Genomic DNA, 19,704 nt, shown 5'->3' on the forward strand with positions numbered 1-19,704 from the left:
GTAACACCTCCATAATAAAAATTATTGAATAAGCGTTACTTCCTTTGGTGGACGGCCTTGCATTTCGCCCGGCAACGCTGTATGCACTTTGGAGTTGTACGCGATTTATTTTCGAGATGGCGCCACCCTACTTTTAGGCGTGTTTTGAGCGAAGGTTTTCTTGAAAAGGCAATGTACGCAACAACCACGTGCAAATAGTGGTATTTAAAAAATAATAATAATAATATTCTGTGTATTTTGCCGGTACTTTCAGATGTGCTGACAGCGGCTAAGAGAAGATCAATCTTGGCTTCTTTTTTTTTTTTTTATTCGCGCGCACATGGCATAAGAAAACAATACGGTTTTCGTTTTAACCAACGTTACGTTTTAACCATGCGCATTTCTGCCGAAACTTGATGCAGTGCAGACGGTTTTGATAAGTGCAATAACTGACAAAAGAGACGTATGCCAAACGCCCTTTTCGGCGCATGTCACTGCGTAAGCGGTCGCAAACGACGGGTGAAGACTCATAGAAATAAGGTTCAACACCTCGTTGTCTCTACAGTGACATTTCTCCAAACGCCGAAGATCTGACAGCGGCGTTCTTATATGTTGTAAAGCGCGTTCATACAACAGCGGTTCTCGAAAACCCGCGCAGCAGTTCCTTCCGAACCGGTTAGTTGCAGAGAGAGAACGGCCGAGGAGAGGAGAAGAGAGGCTTTCGTGCGAGCCGCCGCGGAAACCGGAACCACGTGATATCTGGTTGTCGGGGGCCGCTTGCTGCAATAGCTCACGGTTCATCCCCTTCAATTTTTTTCCTGCAAACTCCGGATTTTTTCCGGCGATCCAGAGACCCTGATCTAGAATCGAGGAGGAGTTTAGAAGGTCTAAGACGCGGTGGAAGCTCGGTTTCCGGCGTACGAAGGCGAAAGCAGACGCCGTCTTTGTGACCCAATTCCATTGCTGCAAGCGGCCCCCCGCGCTAACCCAGTGCGACTGAAAGTGAAGTTGCGTGTGTGTGTGTATGTTGCTTTCGGCGCTAGGCCTTGCCCTTGATCTCCAAAGCGAAGTGGGGGAAAAAAAGAGCGTGCAGTGGCGGTCGTCGGTTGGACGGTGCCGTAACGACACCGGGATTTCGTCGTGCAGTCGGCTCGCCGGGCGATGTTGGTGGATGGATCGGCTGACACTTGTTCAGCCTCGGCAATGAGCAGCGACAACAGCAACGGATCGTCCAACGGCAACTCCGCGTCGGCCACACTTCCCATCGTCTCGTCCGGTAAGTGTGGGGGGGACCAGACTTTGCTTCTTTTTTTTTTCTACTTTTTTTTCTTTTCCGGTGGGGCTTTTTTTTTTTCTATTTAAACAGACGGGCTGAAACGTAAATTTAAAGGGATCGCGGTGTATTTGGGGGACTTTGACATTGTGTCGTTTAAGAAGCTCACGGTGATCGGCGGCGGCGTTCGACGCCGTGTGTTTTTGCGATCGAGTCCGTGCGCGCGGAGAGGCGTCGGCACACATGCGCATCTAAAACGCGAGCTCGACGCGACGATACGCGAATCTTTTTATGTGTGTCTGTGACCCGATATGAACGGCGCCTATTCTTCCGCGTGGAGAAGCCGACGTTGCCGGCTTTAGTTCCGATGCGGTAAGAGCGAAATGCGACCTTGGCACAGATTTCTTATTTTTCGCGTGGGCTCGGCCACGGTGGGCTCGGCGGTGCAGCCAGCAGCAGCCGCTACAGCAGCAGCTGAGCTGTCGACTCTGTTACGCGCTGTAACATCCCCCACCGTCCTCTGTTTTATTCGTGTAATCTCGTTTGGAGAAACCTGTAGTTGCACACGGACTGCGCGCTCGGGAAAAGAAGGAAACTGGCTTGCGAGTTTCTGCCTGCTTCTTACCGCAAGAAGATAAAAAAAGAATGCATGTGTAAGATCTCCTGAACTAACGAACGCGATCGACTCGTCTGTGAGGAGTTCCCTCAAAAGGCATTTTATTGCGTTCTCTTTTTGTATTTGTTTTTTTGCTGGCGTTGATTATGACGACGCATGCTTTGTGGGATCGTTGCCACCGTAAATTTCGTCCAGTTACGTGTTAGACCAATGTCAGACGCACTTCGACCAGTGGTGGTAGAGCGAGCAACGCCAGCAGATTGTCAAGGGCGTCTCACTCGTTCAGTCCACATTACTTTTTTTTTTTTTTATTACTATGTAGCCGTCTTTGATTTTTGTGTTTCTTTTTTTCTTTTAAGACGTGGTGGTTTGGATCCGTCTAGTCGCTAGTGGAGCAGCAGCGACTGACTAGATATCGTATTTCGCCGCGATGACAGTTTTCTGGGTCCCCTTTTTTGACTCTCCTGCTCCTTTTTTTTTTTTTTTTTTTTGGTAACGCTTTACTGGGGTCGGTACGATGATGCCACTGCGGCTGGTCTCGCTACTCGTAAGCGTTTTCGGCGAACTCAACGTCGTCGTGTCTGGCTCTCGGCGCTGAACAAGTCTGCTTGCTGGCTAAGAAAAGTGGGGTGCGTCGCTTGCATGGACGCTAATGAGATGAAAATTTCCGGCTGGGAGACCAGACCAGACCAGACCAGACTAGAGTAGACAGACGAAGTCACCGTCTGCTTCCCGTGATGCAACAACTTGTTGTTATTGTTGTTGCACCGTGTGCTTCCCATGATGCAACAAACTTTTGTTGTTGTTTTCCTTCGAGATCTCGTTTGTACAATGAGTGACCGCTATACACCTGGGACTGCACAGCATACGTATACTTGCATATCTCAAGACCAGTGTGCGTGCCGTTTGTTTCGTCCGGATGAGAAAATAAGCAGTGCACATAGCTTCTCGAAAGCCGAACCGGCGGTTGGGGCTGCAAGGAGGGAGGAACGCAGAATAATTTTAAATTCTTGTCTCGTTGTTTTGGGACATTCCTACTTTAAATCCTTTTTTTTTTTTTTTTAATTGTCGCCTGGAAGCTTTGGAATTTGTGCCTGGCGCTTTTTTTTTTCTGTTATTTATTTTTTTTTTAGTTGAAAGGGGAAAATAAAGTGCCCATTAAAAATAGGGGAGGAGGTAGCTAGGGATGAAATATCTTACCATAACGTGTTTGATTTTTTTCTTTGGTTTGTATTTTGGCATTTTTAGATTCGTTTTTTGAACTGTTTCTTGGTTCGTATCTAGTACCTGTTTGAATGATATGACGCGAACGCTTTGCAGCATCAGACAAATAAATGCACTGCCCGCAAAAAAAAAAAAAAATATATATATATATATATATATATATATATATATATATATATATATATATATTTACCGGAGCAATTTGGACACTTTCGGCGAACAACAAATGGGCATTGTGTGTTGTTCGGCAACCGATTCCATCCAACACTTGCCGAGACAGAAAGCTTAAAAAGAAATTAATATGAAGAGCAATATTTTTCTTTGATTATTATTGTCTTTGTAAATTGATACCCCTTTTTATTTTTATTTTTCTCAAACTTCTCAATGTTTCTGTGAGTTGGCATTTTAATAACGGAGTAATCTTTGTGACCGTAGTACAGGCGAACGATATCAAAATGCCGAAAAACAATATAACACTCTGTCACCTCTTTTTTTATTATTATTTATGTGAGGCGAGCGTTTCTTTGGACACGAAATAGTAGCAGGAGACGAGAAAGTAAAAGCGCAATTTCTATCGGTTGTACGGTCGTTTTGTTCTTATGTTTTGTGTGTGTGCGTGCGTGCGTGTTGTTTCATGTACTATAAATCAAATTTTAGAATGCTTCAGTATTGCAATAAATTGACAATTTAAAAAAAAAAAAAAAACCTTTGCAATTTTTTGTTTCTGTTACTTTGGGGGGGGGGGGGGTTGCACAATATTAGGCTTGTAACAAATCACCGCTCAATAAACCGAAAGAAGAAAAAGAAGATCATCCATTTTGCCTCGTAGAAAAAGGAGTAAAAAATTGAAAAGGAGTAAAAAGGGGATAAATTCTGCGTAAACAACCTGTGAAGGGAACGTCGACGGTCCTTTTAAAATGAAACGTGACGGCTCTCGACGAAAGCAACCGTGAAAGCTGAAAGAGTCAAATGATTTAGTAAGCTGAGAACAATACGCGGTGCGTGCACGGAATGACTCCTTATGACGCAGCGTCAGTAGTGCGACGAACACCGAACTTTTGTTGATCGACTGAACGATGTAAGCTTTTTGATGACCCCACACTCTGTCCGAATCTTGTTCTTATGTAAACAACAAGGTACTCGCGCGTTTAAAAAAAAAAAAAAAGTTTATGTTTATTTTATGTGTTTTATTTATTTATTCTTATCGTGAAACGCGTGGGTATTATTCAAATATACTATCATCCTAACACACCTTTTGAATGACGAAATTAGAGTAACGATCTAGAGGACTTTAAAGCGCCAAAAACACGGACGAAGAAGAGAGACCATCCAAAACGCACTGGCGCTAATATTGAACAAAAAGTAAGGGCGCAAACGAGCTGGTGTACATTGCACATGATTAAAAAAAAAAAAAAAAAAAAAACCCAGACTGCGGGTAAACGACACAACACTAAAAAGTCCCTAACACAGCTGAAATTTTTATTTTCCGAAATCTGGTTAGGTTAGGTTAGGTTAGGTTAGGTTAGGTTAGGTTAGGTTAGGTTAGGTTAGGTTAGGTTAGGTAAACCACCCAGAGCAGACGTGCGTGAACACGCGTTCCTATGTTCGGTTGGCAAGATAGGAAAGAGTGTTTACGCACGTGTGCTGCTGGGTGGTTTCCTAAGTTGAAAGTTAGCGCCAGTCCGGGTGTTTCTTCTTCGTCCGTGTTATTTGCGCTTTTACGTCACCTAGATCACAATTAGACCTATTGCTATAGACGCTTTACAGCAGCTGTGCATGGACGCCGCCATAACTGACCTTCAGTTTTTGTTCCCTCTTATTTCGTTCGCTTCACTTCATCATTACCACAGCAGGACAGGTTATTGCCATTTTAGAAGCTACTGTGTTCTTGTGCCCAGCATAGGCCCTTGTGAAGACCCGTCAACGCCCGCTTCAGTGGCTCGGCATCTCGGTAAGACAAGAGAAGGGCGGCTATGGCGGCTCAATCTGGCGCGTGTGTAAAGCGTCTATATTACCCAAGCATCAAGGAGAATGCAGGGATTGGTATTCCACGCGCCGCACGTGCTGGCCTCAGCAGTAGTAAATTTTCTAGAGCAAATACCTGAAACAAATGGTATTTTGCACGCGCGTTCGTGAATGCTTTATTTTGGTTATTTACTTCGAATCTTTTATACGGGGAAGGTGTGGCGCGTGGAACACCAGTCCCTGCATTCTCCTTGATGCTTGGGAAATAGAGCAAATGGTCTATTGAAAGTTTTCATTAGAGCGACGAGTCGACCCGTACTACGGTTTTACGGCTTCTGCAGGGCACCGACGAGGCCAATGAGGTTTGGGTTTCACAAATATTCTGTGTGAGCGAAATATGGAGAAAAACCGATGTCCTGCCGCCGTGATTGTGCCGCGCCGACATTTCCAGCTGGTCAGCTCGAAACGCTATTTGTGGCTGTCAACAGCTTCAATGCGCCCAGAAAGTGAGAGCGAGGACGAGACGAACATATATATATATATTTATTTCTACTTTTTTTTGTTTTTTTGTTAAGAATGCCCGAAGGATGCGCTGTTCTATTTTACTCCCCCTATGAGCTCGGTTCAAATAAGAGGAGAAACAATTTTTAGCACAACACCGCTCTTTGTAACGTCCATAGCATATTTCACTGCCAACTCTACCGGTGGTGCTAAGCTAAAGGATCAGTTAGCGCGAGATTTTGGTGGGAGAGTTTTGGATACTTGTATAAGACAACCGATCACGTGTAATATATATATTTATAGGCTCGGAACGGCTTAACGAAACAGACCGACCGGATGTCGTTTAAGACGCAAAAGACGTCTTGTGTTTGTAAACACAAAAAGAGAGTCTACACCGCCGTCAGTGTTGAAATGGCCATTGTGTTCTTTAAAAGCAGGGTGCGGTGCGTACTTGATTGTACTGTCGGCAGACTTGATGAGAACATATGTGTTTTAATAAAATGCTCGCAAGAAAGCTGCTTTTTTTCTTCTTCTTTAGATTGTCTTATATTTCATTTTTATTTATCCTTTTTTATGTTGGCCGTAGCGTGGGGTTGCGTGTGTGCGCGTCTGTGTTTCTGCGTGTTATTTTATCTTTCAGAAAGAAGGCAGCGTGCTTAGTTCAAGAACTACTGTGAACGACTTCATTTTCGCGGGCTCCAGTTTTCGCGAATCGGGCCAAAGCTGAAAATCTGAAATTCTTCGCGGGTTCTAATTTTCGCGAATCGAGTGTAGCTTCCGTAGCGTTCACATATTGACCGAATTGTTCGCGGGGCGTATTTTTCCCGAATTGTAGGCGATTCGCGAAAATTAGGTCCTCGCGAAAGTTTAGTCGTTTACAGTATTCCAACTAGGACTGATGTTCGTGAGCAGCCTATATATGCGTATAGTCATACCGTATTTACCGATATAGCTATACGTCCCCGGATTATACATATTTGAATTTGAAAGTTTAGGCTGTGCGGACTATCTACGCGTGCGGACAGTACAGGAATTTGGTTTTTCAAGGTCGTTCATTATGACCAGACGAGACGGATTTTCTGAATGAAAGAGTGTGTTAATGATAATTTATGCATGTTATGGCGTCTTTGTGAGCTAGGAAAAACAGACATTTGTCAAGGTGTGCCGTCTATGAGAAGATTTTCGCGTCGACTAAGCACTAGCTGCGGACTATGCACCGAGTGCGGACTATTTAAGCAGAAACTTTGTTTTTGCCCCAAATTTGCCTCTGCGTGCGGAGAAAATACGGTATGTGTTCTTTTTATGACGACTTGTAGCGAGGTCACAGACGAAAGATTAGTGTGTGTGTTGTGTGTGTGTGTGTGTGTGTGTGTGTGTGTGTGTGTGTGTGTGTGTGTGTGTGTGTGTGTGTGTGTGTGTGTGTGTGTGTGTGTGTGTGTGTGTGTATATATTAGGGCAGCAAATCGGTGATGCGTAACCTAAAAATAGTAATTTCGCTCGTTCATAAAAAGGCGTTTAACGTTGATCGAGACTGAGGAAAACCTACTGTAGTCACTGACACCGCATTTCTCAAGCTGTAAGCGACCATGGTAAGTAAACAAAAAAGTGTAGATACGTTTTTTTTTTTTTTTTTTTTTTAAAGTGTATAGTGTTTGGGCGATAGATATAATACGGCTGTTTCAATTCGTGATTTCTTTTTAATAATCGTTTTGTAAAGAAGGAAAGCACTGGCTGGAGATTTACGATGCTTTCTGCCTTCATTGTTATCGTCTTTTTATTCTTCACTGTAATTTGAGCAAGGGTAGGATTTTTTTTAAACAGTTCGTGACAGGAAAAAAAAAGAAGCAGAGAAATTAGAGTTACTTGGGGGGGGGGGGGGGGGGGGGGGTAATGCGAAGCTCAGTAAAGTCACATGAAGTGACTTCATTCTGCTGACATGAAGCGACGGGAAACCGCAGAAACGACGTACGTTTACCATTCTTTTTTTTTTTTTTTTTTCATTTTTTAGTCTTTAACACACAATAGAAAACATGCTGCGATTGTGAGTTAACTCGGTGATGCTACGACGATGCAATGCCCGCGGAACGCTCAACCAACGTTACTGTACGTCAAATCACCCTCCTATTGTTTCCGCAGTTTTTTGTTTAGTTTCTTCGTTTCCTCATATTTTTGCGATGACCGTAAACCATGTAACTCCCATGAAACTGCACGTCGTTGCCTTTCCGTTTTTTTTTTGTTTTTTGAGCGCAAGAAGTTAGTAATACTTCTTTAGTCCTCATTTTTTGGGGTCCTCGTTGTCTGTTCCTGTTCCCGATTGCGGTGCACGAGTCTGGCTTTTGAAATCGCTGTCCTTTTACTAATAAGCCTCTTTGGTGGTCGAAGAAACGTCACTGACGTTACGAACCCATGGAAAGAAAGTCACGAGGGTAACGCGTTATGCGACGTTAGACATTGCGTTACGCACTAACGATGTGTAAGGTGGAAATGCGTGTTTCCGCTTTCGCTGCGCGCGTGTGTTCGAGTTTGTTTACGATTGTGGCGATTTTGGGCGGGTCAGTGTTCTCGCACCTTCGTTCGAAAAAAATCGATAGCTGCCGTGTCGGGGCTTCGCCGCTGCGTTCGCTCGGCCGCGTTCTGTACCCGGTTCGAAACGAAGTCCCCGGTCAAATAACTACTCCGTGCTCCTTGGAAGTGGCGAATCCACATTCCTTCGCGGTGGCGATAGGGCGTGATGGTGCAAGTTTGCTCGGAAGAACGGTGCGGCGCATGGATAGTCACTTTTAGCTTTAAGAAACCCAAGGCGTTGACTTACTGCGTTCGCGTTTCTTGCCTTGTGATTGGTCCTCCGGCGTTGTTATCGGGTAATGCCGCAATCTGATTGGCTGTGGATCGACAATGAGATGCTCGGGCCACGCCCCGCCCCGCCTTTCTTAGCGTGTGACTATTTTAGTCGTGGCCACTCGGAAACGACGGCGCATAGTCTTTAGACCCCAAACACTCCAAGCACAGATGAACACATGAGGAGTGGTATTTTTTTTCGCGCTCAGAGTTGCGAGTCGACGTAAATCCTTCCGTGAACTAAAAGTGAACGTGTTGGTTTCCGGGATGCGCTGCTCAAAACTTTTTTTTTTTTTTGGCTTTTGTTGTGCCGGTGCGGTATTTCCGCCTGCGAAGTGACAGAGCGGAGTTTTTGGGATAAGAAATGAGCCTGGTGGATACCGGAAGTCGTCTGCTACGCCAGGACAGGAAGCTGGTGGGAGTTGTCCGCTGCTCGATGCGAGTGCAGCAGACAACCACCGCCTGCCGTTGCTCGTGCGGGCTGCAGTGGCTTCTAGCACGAACCTCGGGCCGAAATCGGGGGAGACGACGTAAGAATCAGATTAATATACCTATTTGCAAAACCTTATCAAACAACATTTGCAAACGCCTTTTGTTTGGGGGGGGGGGGGGGGGGGTATTGTCATTTGTGTAGGGATTCTAGTCGGAAGGAGCACAATACAGGAGGACACTTAAGCTTCGCCTTTAGGAGTAAAACGCGAAAGCCGTGCAAGCGTGTCTGCGTGACTACAATTCTTTCGATCTTTTCTTTAAAGCAAATAAATTACTTTTTAAAGTAAAATCATTCTAGACGTGCGGCGTCCTTTAATTCGCATTACATGTCATGATTTAATCACTTTCATTTCACGCTTGACGTCACGTTTCGTGTGAGCGCTGTGGGTAGTTTGAAATTCCCGCGCGAGGTCATGTGGCTGCTTAACGCTATCGCATTAAACATTATTACTACACCATGGCTCACACGCCATCGTCATACCATGCACGTAAAATTGCAACTGTAGTCCGTTGTAACTCGAAAGCTAGGGCGAGGGAAAGGGAAGGACACGGAACGTTGGAGGGGAGAGGGAGAAATCCTCTTCTCTCCAGCGTTCCGTCTGCTTCCTCCTCCCCGGCCTTCCTTTCCCTCGCCCTACCTTCTTGAGTTGTAAGAAACTTTATTAGTGTACCAAATTGAAGAACAAAAACAAGATGGGGGCCAGTCATGATAAACAAAAAAAGGAATCACGAGACAGTTGGATAATACGGTAACCACGCAAATCTATGCAGAAAATACTTTTGAGACCGGAGCGTGTGATTGGATCTGAATCCTCGCCGAATGCTGACGCACTCTCGCACTCTATGGGAGCTGCGCCGGGTTCACGCCGAACGCTGACTCAATGGCGGACCATAGCCTCCTCTACACTGACAAAGCCTGGCAGATCGCCACGAGAAGCGGCCGCCGAAATCGAAAAGGTAGAGCGGCAGACAACGGATGAGAGGAGAGCCACGTGACGGGCGCCCCGCTGCGGCGAGACTCCGAAACACACTTCTCCCGAGCGATGGAATGTCCGCTCGTGCTCCTCGCGTTCCTCGCGCTACCGCTTCTTTTTTCGTCCGGTTTGAAAACCATGTTCCGGGTCCTCGCCGCCGCAAAAGCTGTGCGCTGACGTCCAGGTTCCCCGAGAAAGGCTCTGTGCTACCAGATCCTCGCGCTCCAAATCTGCGACCGAGCACTCTATGGCTCCGATCGTCGAACTGCCAGGCTTTGTTGGTACAGAGGAGGCTATGGGCTGACTTGTAATCGGCGCAGGCACCTACAACGAGAACCAGTGCCCCGTCCGTAAATGTTCTATGTAGTCGTGATAAATATAGGTGTATAATATGGTGCAAAATTTGGTCATATATCGCCATACGAAGTGCATGTCTCGCTGTCTAAACGTCTAAACGTGTGACGTCTGTTTCGCTTTCATATTGTTTGCAGATCCCTAACGTCATTGCAGACTCTGCTAAACTAAAAACATGTGTCACGATCTTTTTTTGTTTTTCTTTTTATTCAGAAGGCTTTGGTGAGGCGAACGAAACTGCTGCCGTACATACGTCACTGGAAGCCAGAGAAACGAGCTATGTTAGAAAATACATACGTCAAAACTCAATTCCGTTGGTGACGCGAAAGAATTACCTGTGCCCCCTTCCCGTACGCGAGCGTGACTTCCGTTAGTTATAGGTATTTTGGGTAAAATTCACGTTTTGATCGGAAGTGCTCAGGCAACCCCGGGCAACCCCGGGCGCACCTTGGCAAGTTTATCCCGAAATATTTTTGGGCCAGATTTTTGGGAGTGCACTGTAAACGACTTCATTTTCGCGGGCCGAACATTTGGCGCATTGTACAAAGAGTGAGATTCGGTGATATTTCGCGATTTCGATGGATCTCCCGATTCGAAGATCGGCAAACGCACGAACACCGCCATCAAAATGGCGTCGCAAAACGTGCATACGGGCAGTCACTCGGTTGCTGTCACTTTTCTTACGTTGTCGTTCGAAGCGTTTCTTTCATAACTGTTATATTATTGGGATTTTTTTTTTTTTTTTAATGGACGGGCGTTGCACTTTATTTCCCAACTAACGGGAATTTAATGTAGAATTCTTGTCATGGTGTAGTCCGCGCCATACAAAAATTCTACAGTAAAAGAAGTAAAAAAAAGAAAGGAAGAAGCAGGCGAAATAAAAAGCAGACGTGGTCGTGGTCCGTGCAACAATGGATGCATCCACCTTCCTTTTCTGCATCTTTCTCCCTTTACTGCTACCCTCTCCCCGTCTCTACGTGAAGGGGAACGACGGGCGGGTCGTCAAACGTGCCATTAAATCAACCCCCCCCCCCCCTCCCCCTCTCCCTCTGTTTTCATCGCGCCCATTCCAAGAATCGTCTCTCTGCTTCGGATCCATGAGTGTTCTTTGGTATGCGGGCGTTTTGTCGATGTGTCCATCCGGAACATAGAGTCGATGGTTCGGGCGCGGTGGGTAGCCATCTTGGGTGTCCGAAGCCAAGCGCTTACCCCGGGCTCGTAGAATAGCGCCGGGATGAGACTAGGGTCCAACCATCACGGCTGCTTGATACTGGTTGCCGCTTCTTTGTCCCACTTAAACTTATGTTTAAAAAAAAAAAAATTTTTTTTGCTTTGTGCCGTGGCGAAAACAGCACCACCGCATGCGCGGTGGCGCTGTTGTCGCCACGGCGCATGCGCAGAAGCTTTACCTAATGCGAATCTGGTTTCTGCGCTTGCGCAGTGCCCACACCTGGTGTGGGCAAATGCGGGCTTGTTTGTAAACAGCGTGTCGGTCTATATGCAGGCTGGCTCCTGCCGGCAGGCAGTACAAGCTCCTACCAAAAAGCTCCGCGCTCGCCGTGACTGGTAGCTTTCTCCTCTCCACTCGCGTCCTCTTCAGCGGTCGCTCTGCTAAAGTGTAAAGCGCGGATGGTTCTGTGAGCGAGCTTGTTCTGCTTTTATTTATTTATTTCATTTTTTAATTTGCGAGATTACGTTTTGTCGTTGTTTGGTCTCGGTGTTAATTTGTGTAGTTCTACTTCAGCACACCCTGGTGGTAGCCGGGAAAAAATTAGCCTGCTCTCACTTGAGGGGCATCCAACCAACCGACGTAAAACGAACAACTTTTTATTTATTTATTTATTTATTTCGTTACCTTTATGGCCGAGGTGGCGCGTTACAGAAGGGGGTGGAAAGTAGACAAAAATACATGGAATCGACAAATATATACAACAAAGAAACAACAAATGTGTGTTACAGGGAAGGAAAGTAATCTTCAATGGGCAGTTTGAAAACTGATGCCTGGGTGATTGTGGCGATTGTAGTGGGCTGGTAGTTCCACTCACCGCTGGTCTTTGATAGGAATGAATGAATGAATATATATATATATATATATATATATATATATATATATATATATATTTTATTAATACGACAATGAGAGACATCTATTTAATGACGGTGATGCGAGAGAAGTATGACTACTGAGAGAGGGGCTCACTTTTCAATGACTGATTATAATGGTAATATTTGTGAAATAAACTAGTTGTGACATTTTTCTACGTATTACAATTTGAGATAACTTTAAATTCTTTTTCTTTTTTTCGTTGATGATACGCTTGATAAACGAGAGAGAAAAGGAAGCGCGCTCTACGATTTTCTACTGCTTCTAGTTATAACTTATTAGTTAGATATTCAAGGCCTGGATCCCGCACTGATGTTGCATATTGAAGCTTGGAACGGGCGAGAGTTTTGTCGAGTGAAGGATTGAAAATGAAGGCGCCCTAGAGAAGTTACGACTTAAATACCCAAGCATGTAATTAGTGTTGTTAATTTACGTATAATTGATGTGTTTGCCAGGACAGGTTAGCGGTTAAATGAAGGCCTAGGTACTTCTAGGATGTTGCCTCCCTTGCGGCAGAACCTGCAATGCGGTAGGTGCAAAAGTCACCACTGACTGGAGGCGTGAAAGTCGCATTAATTAACACCTGTTGGCGACCCGGTCGTCGTATATGTCGGCAGTAGCGCTTATTGGCAGGCGCGTTATTTCATTGCCCTTTCACAACACGGAAGTGTTGCGAAAGCTGCCAACCAGGCTGTTTCTTTTTTTGTTTTATGTTTGTGATCTAAATGGACTTGTCTGTCTTTCGTCATTTGTTATTGGTAAAAAGCAACGCCCAATAAACGCACGGACGAAGAGGGTTGGCAAGGCTCCCTGTTCTGTCTCAATCCTGTTTGTCTGTGTTTATTCGGCGCTCTTTTCTTTAAATATGAACCAACTGGCCCAAACCTCCACTTTGCTGTCGTTTTATTTTTTTTTTTTTTAATTGCGATATTTTGGCGAGCAGCGTTGATGATGATGAAAGCGGTAATTGTGTGTCGTTATTATTTTTTCATTTACAACCACGGCCCTTATTGTACCATGTTCTCATACATGTTCCACACTTTGGGCTGAAATTCGGCCAAGTTTGATACGCTGCTTTCATAGGAAGGGGCCGTAACGATGTTCAAAGTATAGTTCAAAGTCGGAACACGGTTAAGATTTAGACAAAAAAAAAAAAAATGCCTGCCTTCGAAACTACTATGATGGGATAAAAGTTCAGGGGAAGCTCTTCCTACCTCTCCACTTCAGCAAAGCGAACGCTGGAGAGGAGGCGACCTGCTCTCCAGCGTTCGCTCTGCTGAAGTGGAAGGGGTGGGAGGAGCTTCCGACGACCAGTTCGCGCTTCCCACTTTTCCCTTGCTTCCTCCTCTCCCCCCTTCTACCCTGTCCATCGTTGCCTGCTTCCTCCTCCCCCATGGTTAGGAGGATCTTCTGCCTTGCAGAGTCTTGAGTCTGGTCAAAATGGACAATTGGGCGAGTTGGTAAGAGTTCATAATTACTTATAGCGCGACCTGTGTTTCTGTGTTTCTCCTCTGTCTGTCCTTGTCCCAGTCGCGCTGTAAGTAATTACGAGTCTGGTCGTCGGCCTTTAACCTGTCGTCGAGTACAGTGCGATGTAAAGCAGTCATTCGGGGCGCTAGCCTAAGGAGTAAGACTTTATGCCCGCCCAGCCCTTTCGAAGTAAGATGCAAAAACGTGCCGATGTCTTCGCGCCAACAGTTGTGAGTTTCAGCAAATAGCAACACGCGATACTCCGCTGATGCACGGCACCGTTATCGGGTATCATTGTTGGAGGTATCGGATCGATCTACTGAAATTCCCTATTGTTTCGATACCTCCAGTAGCGATACTATGCATGCGCAAAGACATCGGTTCAGCATCGGGTACCGTTGTCAGAGTCGTATCGGAATGCTCGCTTGACATGAGGGAGTTTTAGTAGATCGTGCCGATACCTCTAACAACGATAACCGATAACGACTCGATGCATGCATTCGGAGAGGCGTCGCCGGAGGTGTCGGAGCGATCTACTAAAAATTCTTACTACATTGATACAGCTACCCGCATGATACCCACGGGGTGAAAACACCTTGTGTGCGCATTAAGGACGCTGCAAGAGCGGGTTTTTCTCCTCCTTTATTGTTACGAGTCGTTGGCTTCCTCCTTGTCCGCTCGCGCGTGCGGGCTTTCTGCGCGTCTGACTTTGTTGTTGAAGATACGGCCGTCGTCCTAATGGTGGCCGGGGGCGCGACGAAGGTCTGGGTTAGCGGGCTAGCAGGCATCGGCGCCGTTGTACAATGACGGTAGCAGGGTCGCCCGAACGTCGTTTACCCGGATGTCGTGATCCCGCCGCGCCTGGGCCGTGTTCCTCGAAGGGACCGTGAACAACAGCTCTTAGGCGAGGAGGCCGTGGTGCTGGATTATAGTATGCGTTACACCTACCGGTGGCCACTCATCGCCATTTCAAAGCGCCTAGTGCACTAGCGTTTTTGATATCGTCATAATGGGGCCGAGCGCAGACACGGGGACTTTTCGTACACCGTTCTGGTAGACCTCCGATAACGATATCCGTTAATAGGGAGTTTTAGTAGACCGTGTTTCCCCCTCCTCTAGCCCTCTGCTACGAAGAATCCGCCACTGCGCCTGCGCGCCGATGGCCTTGGCTGTAGAGTTCCGGGTAGCGGAGGGGCTTAGCGGAGCGGGAAACACGGTCTACTAAAACTCGCTAATAGAGAGTTTTAGCAGATCTTTTTTTCGCCCCGATAACGATACCTCCTTTCCCCTCCGGCGGCCTTGGGCATGCATCGTATCGTTTTCGGGTGTCGTTATCGGGGCGAAAAAACGATCTGCTAAAACTCTCTGATAGCGAGTTTTCGTAGATCGTTTTCGCTGTCCCCCAGCGCTCTCCGCAACCCGCTACGATACCCGGAACTCTATACAGTCGAGGCCACCGGCGCGCAGGCGCAGTAGCGGATTCTTCGTTGCGGGGGGCTTAACGGAGGGGGAAACGCGGTCTACGAAAACTGCCAATTAACGATACCATGCATACGCGTAGAGCGACAGCGGTGTATCGGGTATCGTTATGGGGGCTATCGGAACGATCTACTAAAACCCCCTACTCATTGGACAGGAGTGCTGCGTCCGCGTTTGGCTGGGCGTCGTTTGAAGTGTGAGCGTAGCAGAAGCTATGCAAGAGCGAACTCTGGGCTTTCGGCGTCCCTGTCAAGCACGCGCGCTCGTGCAGTGCAAGCAGTGTTCTGGGTCAGATGCTGGCGCTTGTACCATCGGCTGCATCTGGACTTTAGTTGAAACAAAAGTATAGACCATTTTGTTGTATTGCCCAAGCATCAAAGAGACTGCCGGAAACTTATGTACACGTACAGCACGTGCTGGCGCCTGCAACAACGATTGCTCGATAAAAAAAATGCAAAAAAGAACAAACGTGAACTTTGCCACGTGCATTCCTCAACTCCTCATTTCGATTATTTATACTTCTGATCTTTTTATATTCGGTGAAGGCGAGCGCGTGCGGCGCTTGTACCCAAGTTCCTAGAATTATGTTCGTTGCTCTTGTAATTTAGTGGAAAAAGGTTTATTAATTGCCCAGTTGGCGTACCGTCCGCATCCCGCTGGCGGTCACTCATGTTTGATCTTGCCGCCAAAAAAGAAAACAAATTGGCGTTGCGAAACGTATGTTGCTCACTCAGCAGTACCACAATGGCCGCCGCTGTGACTTCAGTGCAAGCTACGTATAGGCAGAGAAGACTGTTCGCGAGCTTTAATTATTGTATAGCGTGTTTTCAGGTTAAGAGTAGCAGAAATGCGACATTTCGCTTACGGGAGACTCTTTCAAAATACAGATATAGACGCTTTGCACACGCGCCAAATTACAGCCGCCATTGCTGACCTTTTGTCTTACCGAGATGCCGAGCAAGTGAAACGGTAGTTGACGATCCTCTACAAAGGCCGATGCTTTAGAAAAGGACACAGTTGAGTCTAATATGGCAATAACCAGGCCTGCTATGGTAATGATGAAGTGAAATAAACGAAATAAAAGGAAACAAAAACTGAAGGTCAGTTATGGCGGCGTCCATGCACAGCTGCTGCGAAGCGTCTATAGATTAGTAACAGTCGGACAGCTCGTACACCCCACAAAAAGACACTGTGTTCGCCGCACGCAGGCGTGACGATGTGCGGACGCACCCTCAAGCACGTCTGAAGGCATATTGGCTTCATACATCTGTGTGCTTCGAACATGTGTGCGGACAGCTTCTGCATGACCTATATGTGACGGGACCGCCTTATAAAAGTCAGACAGTGTCTACTGCAGACCGTCTTTTTGTACGATGTATTGGTAGCGTGGGCGCGACTTTAGAGCGCCTCCGTGAAGATAAGTGAGAATCGCGTCGAAGGAGGCCGTGCCGTATGTACGCCACTGGGACGGAGAAGAGAAAAAAATCGGCCGCGGTTGTGTGCATACTTGCTACGCACACACGGACGGGCGGAGAGCGTCGCGAGGCCTGAGCCTTTGGCTATCTTATCTGTCGCATTGCGCGTCGTCGTTTCGAAGCCGGGTCGAGCCGCGACTGATAGCGTCGTCCCGATAAGTGGGCACGCGGGCTGGTTTCGACTCCCGGAAAGGAATGGGGGGAAAAAATAATACTAATGGTAGGCTATGCAATATGCCCGGACCAGAGCCCTATAATACTGGGAGAGTTTGGCCGATGGGTGGAGCCCGCTAAAACAAGCGGTCTTTACGGCAACACGAAATGGAGGATTTTGCTTTTGGCCACTCACGTGCGCTAGTCCAAACGCGCGGTTAGTAGTTGTTTTATAATCACGATTGCTTGTACTCTGACATTTTGTTATGCCGGCGGTTGGTCACTATATTCAAGCACCGGCCAAAAATCTCCGATCTCCAAAAACATAACATAACCAACTCTCTTGATCCCCAAAAAACATGTTACAAATAAGCTTTATTTCTTTTGGTTTCAAACAAAATAAGCCTTTCCCAAACAAAAATTAATCCGGATATTGAGCGCAAGGGTTCGCAGCGCTTCTCCTAGATGGCGATTGGCTCCATTGCAAATGGAGCCATAGATGGCTCCATTGCAAAAATTCAGTGCCGTGACGGCACTGAACTTTTGCAATGGTCATTTCTGAGACCTACTATTCAAAGTATTCAAAATTCACTTTTCACAGAAGAAGAATAAGTTTAATCTCAATTAATTTTAAGAGATCGTAGCACATAAGTATGTTGGAACTTACTACGTGTGAAGCGCGATAAACACTTACATTAGCCATAAACTCTTTTTATTACAATGGTGAGTCACAGCATAGCATACCTTCCGTGCTTAATTCAAATTGGGTTCGAAATTCGATAACACAGGATGGCGGAGGCAAGCTGCGACCTCCCGGTTGCCTTACTTCCAGCTGTAGTTGCTGGATTGTCGGCATCTTCAAAAGAGTGCCAAACTCTCCCATTGTAAAGGCCTCTGCCCGGACACTTCCGATGCCTGCCTCGTTCAAAGAGACCGATGTAGTTTGTACCCTCCACTGCACAGCATGTCTGGTCTTCGCGCGTCATTAAGGCTATTGTAAAGCAGTTAATGTGGTTCTTGATTCCTTTCTCTTTTTTTTTTTTGCTACGGTTGGCTTTTGAGCAAATCGGTGAATGTACTTCTGTGGACTGATTGGGCGTGTATTTATCCGCATTAATGTTTGTCTTCACTTATTTTGTGTTATTGCCTTCGTGTCGCTTTTTATGTTTTTTTACCCCTTCATTTCCCTATCTTGTTTATAGTATTTGTCTCAAGTGTTTCCTTGTGTTTCAACAAAAAGGTCACCGGCTATTCTTGAACACGCAACATAATAATAATCATAATAATAATAAAGATGACACCGAGCGGTGGAAGCTCGAAGTGCGATTGGTATCCAGAAGGCGAGGTAGTGCAAATCTCCTTCCGGATACCAATTGTAGTTCGAGCTTTCGCACCTGCGTGATGCGGTCCTGCGCATGCTCATAAACCTCCTTGAAAAAGGTTCCTGGTGGACTTCATCGCAGTACGACATTTTAATGGAGTGGTGATTCGGTGCCGGGTTTTCTCTGTTTATTTTTGGCATTCTGTTCAGATGTCTAAAGCGTTGTTTTTGTTGTTGTTCTTGGTTTTGTTTCGGTAGAAACGTCTCGGTGAGGTCGTTGCAGCGCATGACCTGTACTCTACTTTGTTCTTCGTATGAGCCAGCTGTGTCTGCGCTTCGCGTTTGATTGTTATCTGCGTTGCGAAAACCTACTCCTCGGTCTGCTGTCGGGGGATTCTCATGACGCTTTTGTTGGAATTAAAGGGAAGATTTCCTTGGGTAGGTAACGCGAAACGCATGCGAGGGGAGTGAATAGCGGATAAATTAAGACGAAGAAACGACAACATTTCAAACGTCCTCCCGGGGAGAATCGAACCCAAAAGCTCCCGTCGCTCAATCACCCAAGGACAGAGTAGGGAGAGTTGTGAGGTGGCAGTTATTATATGCCGTTCTCCTCTTCTTACCGCGCGGGGCGCGGGACGAGGCGCTCGCTGGCTGTTCCGGAGTCTTCACAGTGCCTCGCAAGAATAAGGATTGGCCCGAAAAGGAAGATAGCTGAACTGAAGTGTAGCGACATGCTTAGTATATGATCATCTTTATTGGTTGAAAATGTACGAACATTTGATGCCATAGTTACCCGCCATATGGTTCGTTGCTATTCATGGGCGGAAGATAGCCCTAATAAAATACAATCGATGCTGACATGATAACCCAGGAAAGGGGGGGGGGGGGGGGGGGGGACGGGAAGGACAACGCAAAGCATTTCGTTGTCTGCAACGAAAACCGCAAAAACACAGGCCCTTTTTTTGTTTTTTTGTTTTTTAATGCAACACTGTGATTAATATTGTTAGCTTGATTTGTTGGCTTATCGAACCCTGACTCTCCTGACTAATCATTGTTGTTGTGACGTCATTTTGAGCAACTGTCTAGAGCGATCTCGCACTTAAAGGCCGACGACAAGATCCGAGGTTCTGCAAGGCAGAAGATCCTCATCACCATGGGGGAGGAGGAAACAGGTAACAGTGTACAGTGTAGATTCGGGGGAAGAGTACAAGTGAGGGAAAACTGGAAAGCGCGAACTGGTCGTCGGTCGTCTGCCAAAAAAATAAAAAAAAGGTGTGGGTACGTTTATACAGTCTGAACTTAGTCTGCCTCAACGGGCGACTAGTCTCTCAGCTGGAGAGGGGAAATTTAGCCAGTTCAGTACAACCGCCAGCATGGAGCCTTTAGCGTGCACCACGACCGCACACCCGTACGATGCTCGAAAAAGGTCTATAGGCGTACCGCGCTATAACAGAAACGTTAGTGTCAGGTGAAATTTAAGTTT

General features: G+C 46.4%; 1 protein-coding gene across 1 annotated transcript in view; it reads left to right on the forward strand.

The window, feature by feature from the left end:
- The first annotated feature begins 376 nt into the window (after nucleotides 1-376).
- LOC8030821 (nuclear hormone receptor FTZ-F1) overlaps nucleotides 377-19,704 on the forward strand; it is a 246,011-nt gene continuing 226,683 nt past the window's right edge. Inside the window, exon 1 of the mRNA XM_042292332.1 lies at nucleotides 377-1,255. Within this exon, the coding sequence (XP_042148266.1) occupies nucleotides 1,141-1,255 (115 nt within the window). The 5' untranslated portion in view covers nucleotides 377-1,140. The remainder of the gene's footprint in view (nucleotides 1,256-19,704) is intronic.

The sequence above is a fragment of the Ixodes scapularis genome, unplaced genomic scaffold, assembly GCF_016920785.2.
Source record: "Ixodes scapularis isolate PalLabHiFi unplaced genomic scaffold, ASM1692078v2 PGA_scaffold3__209_contigs__length_174095766, whole genome shotgun sequence".
Classification (NCBI taxonomy): Eukaryota; Metazoa; Arthropoda; class Arachnida; order Ixodida; family Ixodidae; genus Ixodes; species Ixodes scapularis.